Here is a 7,847-nt window from a genome sequence, read left to right as displayed (position 1 = left end):
ACTTTAACCGTTGTTCATGTGAACTCAAAGACAGCCTGATGCTTTGTATATAGACTATTTGTGGGTGGCTGTTTGTTGTTTCACCTATCAAATCTTGTCGATAAAGTATAATAGGGTAAATCCTATATTGTGATTTATCCTATATAGTGCTTGCATAAAGCAAGTAGTGCATACACTTGTAGCTGTTATGTATCTTTGTAAGTCATTGCTTCTGTAATAGCAAATCAACACATGCTGTTGTGAATAATTAAGCGAAGCGTCTTCTCATATGATAAGAACACGCAGTCTCATGAATAATTTAATAGACACCGACGGATGCACTATGCACTATAGTCCTTTGCCGCGTCACAATTTGTGACGTCAACACAATGTAGATTTTAAAGATGAAAATAGAAAATAGCGCAAAAAAGTTTAAAATTAACCAGTTTTCTCCAACAGTTCAACAAAATATATAACACTGTTCTAGTGGTTTTTGGATATTTTAATAAAAAAATCGTACATATTGTGCCTTTAAAATACAATATTAATGTTCAACCAACAATTTTAGTTTTTAGTGATGTCAAATGACATCCCCTTCAACCTGTAAAATTAAAATTTATAAACCATGTATTTTTGGTATTTGGTAACTAAGTAGTAAAGGAGACATTAGCACAACGTTAGGTCACATGCTCTCAAGGCTCCATAGTGAGCTCATTTTAGACTAGAAAATACATATAAATTCAAGTTATAAAAAATATAATTGTACATGCAAATGTGTTTTCTAAAGTTTTTTGTCATTTTTAATGCACTTTAATCAAAACAACAACTCGGAGACCAACAAATCTGAGCGTCATGCATAACTGACAAAGTCCTATTATGTGATGCATATTTTGTGTAGCTGGCACTATTGACCAGCATTGGCGGGCAGTATAGTAGCCTTTATGCATGTGTTTTAGGTTCATTTTTGGAAGATGGAGAGACAAATCTGTACTTATTTCTGAAAGTATTGATGATAGTGATATGAGTGCATCAGAAAATCAGGTTGTAGTAATAAAACAAGTTGTTGAGGACCAAGGAGGATAGAAGCAATGAGGGTGAGGGCAGTGATGAAGAATAGGTTGTTGTGGAAGTCAGGCATTTGGGTACATTATTGTATGCCAGTTTGAAAGATGTGATCCATACAACAACCAGAGGTCAGGAAATATGCCAATGTCTATTGGCATTACTATACTGACAGACAGAGATGCTCCAATGATGACTGCTCAAGTCAACATCTACTTACGTGTGGATTGTGTGGGGTACACTGAAAAAGAAGAGTCGGATCGGATTGCTTTCTCACTACAACCGAACCGCTCCAGAGTTCGTTTTCAACGATCAGGCGATCTCGGACCAATTGTTTTGGCGCGGATCCGAGCGCGATTGCCGTGTTCACAGATGCCTAAACGAACCGAGCTAAGTGGGGAAACGTGCCAGGTTCCGAAACAACAGGCCAGGTGTGAAAGCACCCTAAGACATGGTTTTCAGGCAGTGAAATTGCATCCGAATTTGTGTCAAGTTTTAGACATCTTCACGTGCGAGTTCCAAATCAAATATAGCAGCACAAGAAAAAAATGTTATGTTCATAAAGATTTTTAATGTTTTTTGAAACAGCAAGACTTTTTCACTTCTTTTCAGGTAGTGAAAAAGCATTTGATTGTGTTTGAAGTTTAAGACAATTTGTCAAAAAAAATTGACCCTAATGGGACAACATCAGTTATAAATGACGGATCCCTAAAAAAAAGGTCAAAGGTCAGATGAAGAAAACAAATTTTGGATAATGATTTTACTCCTAAATATATGTAAAATATAAAATCAATATTTTTTTTATGCTGTAAATTCATAATTAGTCCTATAGAGGGTTAAAACGCTTGAAATTTACATCGTATATTGACCACTGAAGAAGTATTGTCCTCTGTTTCATTTCATCAATCCGTTCACTGTACTCTGTGCTCTGTTTAGGCCCTGATTCTCCCGTATTTGAGGTGTTTTTGGTAAAATGAGGCTATGACAAGTGCACTGTAAAATGCATGAATGTCTCATCCATCATTTAACTCAAGTCAGAGGGATTTTGTTGTGATGTTGAGTCACGCTTATGGACTGGAAAGGAATTTCTCTAAACTGATCCTTCAAACTGTTAAATAAATACTGAGCAACTTCAGTTGAAGCATCATTGAACCTGTCCACGTTGACACCGAATGACAGTACACTACAAAGCAAAAGCTAGCTGCTAGTGAAACAGGGACTATTCCTCTTTGAGACAAGTATGTCTAAAGAAATCTTGGTATTCTCTTCCTGTGATACATTTTTAATACAAATTATATATTTATCTATCTCAGACAGAAGTGCTTTGTTGGGATTTGGACAGTTCCGCCAGATTCCCGGAAACTGAGACTGCAAGGAAAAGTCAGCTTCATCTAGGGAGCTAATTATATACTTATTAGCTGCACTGACACATTTTAATAGCCGTTCCTAGAACTGAGTGTGATGATTGTTAAAAGTTTGCCAACTACACAACCACATATTGTCCCATAGATTAGTAACTGCTAAGTATACTTGTCATCACAGATTTGAGAAATGATAACCCTGTAATTCAGTTCTTTCACTTACAATAACAATCCCTTCAATATATCATATATCTCTAGATCTGTCTCGAACAGCACACTATTTATTACAGTTATTTAAACCAAGACTTATATACATACGGAGAAGATGTAGCTGTAGTAGGCCTAATCCACATTGGTTGAGTTCAATCCTTTTAAATTGTTGAAAAATGTTCTTTTTATTAATTTTTTCAGTCGCCTGTTCCCTCAAACACATGCATATTTTAGGAGCTGGACCATCCCCAGTCATAAAGTGTCTGTGAAAGCAGAGATCTATCTGCTAATTGGGCAGTGCGCTCTAGCTGTGCCGTCAGGACTGATCGCAGTGTTGTGCTCAATTGAACTCTGTGACAGAAACAGTACCAGACCGGCCAAACATTTTCCTCCTTCACACCAGATGGATCATTTTTTCTGCTAAATGATATGCATATTTGTCGTGTTCTGTTTGTAAAATCAATGAATGTCTTATAACATATTGATTCAGTATGGCTCATCAGGGCATAAAAATACATAATATTTTTCAGTTTGTTACTTTTGTTACTTGCATCGGAAGAGTTACTGTTTGCCAAATGCTTTGTGAATTTAACCAAAAAGCATATTAGAGGTGTAAATACTGTAGCTTTTAACATTTTACTGTTTCTCTGTTCTACAGTTTTTCAGCACTTCATCATGCGGCTCTCACTGGCACTACTGACCTCTTGTCTCTGCTGTTGGAGGCACAGGCCACCGTGGACATCAAAGACAGCAATGGTGAGACACTTTGCCATTTTTATCCTCTAGCCAATGAGTTTGTAAAACATTTAGAATGTATTTCCTTACTTTTGTTTAATTGTTTTTTTAAAGAACCTTTTTGTTTTCTGGTTATGTCATATTGACATAAAGGAAAAAATATAAACATTGATAAAAAAAAAGTGACCTTGGACCACAGAACCAGTCTTAAGTCGCTGGGGTATATTTGTAGCAATAGCCAAAAATACATTCTATTGGTCAAAATTATTGATTTTTCTTGCCAAAAATCATTAGGATATTAAGACCATGTTCCATGAAGATATTTTGTAAATTTCCTACTGTAAATATATTAAAACTTAATTTTTGATTAGTAATATGCATTGCTAAGAACTTCATTTGGACAACTTTCAAGGCAGTTTTCTCAATATTTAGATTTTTTTTTTGCACCCTCAGATTCCAGATATTCAAATAGTTGTATCTCGACCAAATATTGTCCTATCCTAACAAATCATACATCAATGGAAAGCTTATTTATTCAGATTTCAGATGATGTATAAAACTCAATTTCGAAAAATTGACCCTTATGACTGGTTTTGTGGTCCAAGGTCACAAATTGCAAAAATATGTTTTGGCACATAAGACCAGTATGAAGTGATCACGGTCCTAAGTGGTCTAATATAGGCTTCCATATTATTTTCTTTAATCTTTTCCAAAGAATTAACAAAAACATTAATACAACCTCAAAACTATACAATTGCAACTGCATTATTTTTTTTTTTGCCAAAAATATTAATAATAAATAAATTGCTTTTTTAAACATAATATCCAGAAAATATATGAAGACAACAAACATAGGATATTGATCTCTGTTATGTTCGTGTTCTGTACATGTAATATTGTGAAAGTTTTGAATTAATTTAAAGAGATTTTGCCATTTACTCACCCTTATGCCATTCCAAACTCGTTCTGTGAATGGTGACCACAAATGTTCCTGTCCCTAACCACTTTCACCATACGGGAAAGAGCAACTTGGACATTCTGCTAAACATCTTATTTTGTATTCTATGACAGAAACAAGTCTTTGAGTCAAGATCTCTTTAATGTACCATCAAAACAAATTGTATAAGTGTTGAAAGCCTATAAACATATTCATACAAATAGCAATTTATTCAAACTTCAAATACTCCAAGACAATTAGAGACATACATGAATTGTGTTGCGCATAGACTGAACATAGGTAGTCATGATTTTTCCCATTTCAACAGAACAAATGATTGCACCACCAGAGAAAGAAAGCGCAGTTTTTTTCCTGTCTAAAAGAACAAGTAGCTGTGAAAATAATGATTTTCTGCTCACTGTTGTAGGTATGCGTCCATTGCACTATGCTGCCTGGCAGGGGAAGGCTGACTCTGTACTTATGCTGCTGAGAGCCGGAGCTTCTGTGAATGGGGCTTCACAAGATGGACAGATCCCTCTCCACCTGGCTGCACAGTACGGACACTATGAGGTGGTATGTAGCACACTGCTCCTCCACTATTGATCAGTTTGTGGCAGTCTATCCTAACAAAAGGGAGAATGTTGTCAAGAGTCATATAGGTTTCAGACTTTCACCTACATCATGGCCCATTGTACCAAAGTTGGTTTGGTTGACGGGTATGGTGGGGACTTGATGTACTTGATGTAAGTGAATTCCATCCAAAGAATGACATTTTTTAAAACAGTCATAGAAGTACCCTAGCAATGTAGCAAATATATTGTATTCCTATTACAAACTATGGATTTGCATTTGTTATACTGCATCTAGTGATGTCCCGAAATAATTTTTTTTACCGAAATCGAAAAAAGTTTTGTATTTAAATTGCAAAGCAGTTTTTGTATATAAACTTTTTAATGATAGAATTGTTTCTATTCCAATTCGCTCTTGAAATATAAAAATTCAAACGGTGCCTGTAATAAAAACTTGTTTTCATGACAGATTCAAACTTGCATGAAAAAATGAAGGAACAGGTTAAGCAAAAATATAACACATTTTTAATATAGTGCATAAATCTAGCAATATGCTCATCTCTAGAATTATGTTTTTCTAGCTGACTAATATGAACATTGAATGGCTTTCCTGAGGTAATTGTAAAGCAAGGGCCATTGACCTGAAACAGCAAATTCATTTTCGGCAGATTATTATTATCGAAGTTTCAGTGCATCACTAGTTATATCACTTAGTAGTATGTTCAAAATAAATGAGCAAAAAGGCTGAATGCAGCACTTCGATAGTGACTTAGGAATCTTAGTGACTCAAACCAAAATACAGCTTTTGAGGCTGTTTACAGATCTCTGGCAGCTAGATAAAAAGGAAACATACTGTTTTATGTTTTCTGAAGGAAAATGTAAGACATGTCGTTGCACGCTCGAGGCAGAAAAGAGGTCCCCAGCAAAGATAGCATTACTTTGCAGGTCCAGGGCTTTGTTTAAAACCATGCATTTTTTAGTTAACCTTGCTGTGTATATGATACCTCTCAGAACCAGGTTAGATTGACCAGTTGTTTGGCTTGAAATGCAGAGTATTCTCTTTCCAAATATCCTACCTTTTCTCACAAAACATGTTGCAGGATATAATGTGTGCCATATAATGCAATAATTTACAAAGAATCAACGGTATTTCTTTGGTCTTTCCCTCTCAGTCCTTGACCTTTTTGCATGCTATTTCAGCTTTTCATATATGGGTAGACTAAAACTGATATTGCTTTTGACATTGTCTTCTATTGTGTAATCCCAGAAACCTTATGTAGCCAGACGCAGCTCCTCTGCCTTCTCACGGTATCTCTGTGTTTCTGTGTGTTCCCTCAGTCTGAAATGCTACTACAACACCAGTCCAACCCCTGTGTTGTCAACAAGGCAAAGAAGACCCCTCTGGACCTGGCCTGTGAGTTTGGCAGACTCAAGGTGAGCCGAGAGTGTCATTACAGTAAATCTGTTGTGACGTCGTAACTTGGCCTGTCACTATACCTTCTCGGTGCTATTAATATGTGCTTGAATTGTGAGTCTCAAAAAACATTTATTAGACATGCCAATGTGGCGCAGCAAAAAGAGAAAGATACTGACTACATCAAACAGAATGAACTTTTGTTAATGAGTTCTCATGCTATATTAATAATAAAATAAAAATGAAGTGACAATGGTGGATTTAATCATAACTAAGAGGCAGAATATTCAGTTTGCATTTTTAAAAACAAGACCAACAAACAGAAATACAATTTTAATTACATTTTATGGAAATAAGCTTGTGGGTCATAAATTGTCTCCACACATCCATTTGTGTTCGACTAGATAAAAGTTTTGTTGTTAGTAAAAATGATTTTATTTTGTTTTATGTCTACATGTGTGTGTGTGTATATATATATATATATTTCACTCAGATATTGCAAAATTTCTAGTTACAATGAAACGGTGAGTGACATTGAATTAAATGTATAAATTTTAAAGTAATAAAATTGAAGTAGTATTTTCTTGAAAAACAAACTCCAGTAATCTTTAAAATAATCTGCAAGAAATTTTATTTATCTTTAAAATTTGAAAAATAATTTTTTACAATTTATCTTTGCCATCATCTAAAAGATTACTTTTTTAAAAAGATAATATTTCAAAACAGTAATTATATAATATTGTCGAATGTAATCTTTTGCGAATCTCAAAATGAATATCCATTTTACAAACTGTACATTACAATTTAGTGATGCCTAAATTCATTTAAAATGATTGGGTTTAGTTTTTAATGTCATATTTTTAATTTTTGACAAAATAGTATAGAATTTATTGAGCATTTGAGAGTTATCGGCCATAACATTTAAATAATCATCAGCTTATGCATCAGCCAGCATTTTAATATTGCTATTTATTTCATTTAACAATATGTGTGTACAATAGTACAATATAACCAGAGGGTAAAACTGTATTTTCCAGCAGACATGAGATGACATGGGTGCAGTGGAATTGTTCAGCTATTGGTATTTTTGCATCATTATAGTTAGGGCTTATCTGATTTAAAGGGGTCATATGATGCGATTTCAAGTTTTCCTTTCTCTTTGGAGTGTTACAAGCTGATTGTGCATAGATAAGATCCCTGAAGTTGCAAAGACTAAAGTCTCAAAACCGAAGAGATATTCTTTATCAAAGTTAAAACTCTGCCACGCCCCCCTAAAACGGCTCGTTCTAACACGCCCCCACATATCTACCTCACTATGTGGAAATATTAGCATAATGCCGCCCAAATGTTCACGCAAAGAAAGAAGGCGTGGTTTCAGTAACCGCAGTTAGTGTTGAAGCAGCCATGTCAGGGAGACGCTGTGTGTTTCTAGGCGAAAGCAAAAGCACTTTATTTGGCCTTCCGAAAGTAGATTCATTTAGGAATCTTTAAGATTACTTACAACAGAACAGCAAAGCATTTTATGGACGACCGTTTCGTGAAACTAGGAGAGGAGGTAATTCTGACTTTGCTATGACAAT

The 7,847-nt window shown here is 35.0% G+C and overlaps 1 protein-coding gene across 1 annotated transcript in view; it reads left to right on the top strand.

Moving 5' to 3' along the window:
* LOC107692038 (caskin-2-like) overlaps positions 1-7,847 on the top strand; it is a 72,848-nt gene that overhangs the window by 27,485 nt on the left and 37,516 nt on the right. The window contains exons 3-5 of the mRNA XM_016490916.1: positions 3,271-3,368; positions 4,712-4,857; positions 6,192-6,287. Of these exons, the coding sequence (XP_016346402.1) occupies positions 3,271-3,368; positions 4,712-4,857; positions 6,192-6,287 (340 nt within the window). The remainder of the gene's footprint in view (positions 1-3,270; positions 3,369-4,711; positions 4,858-6,191; positions 6,288-7,847) is intronic.

Source organism: Sinocyclocheilus anshuiensis, unplaced genomic scaffold, assembly GCF_001515605.1.
Source record: "Sinocyclocheilus anshuiensis isolate Anshui unplaced genomic scaffold, SAMN03320099.WGS_v1.1 scaffold726, whole genome shotgun sequence".
Lineage (NCBI taxonomy): Eukaryota > Metazoa > Chordata > Actinopteri > Cypriniformes > Cyprinidae > Sinocyclocheilus > Sinocyclocheilus anshuiensis.
The sequence above is the reverse complement of the archived record's forward strand: the minus strand, read 5'-3'. Positions and strand labels throughout refer to the sequence as shown.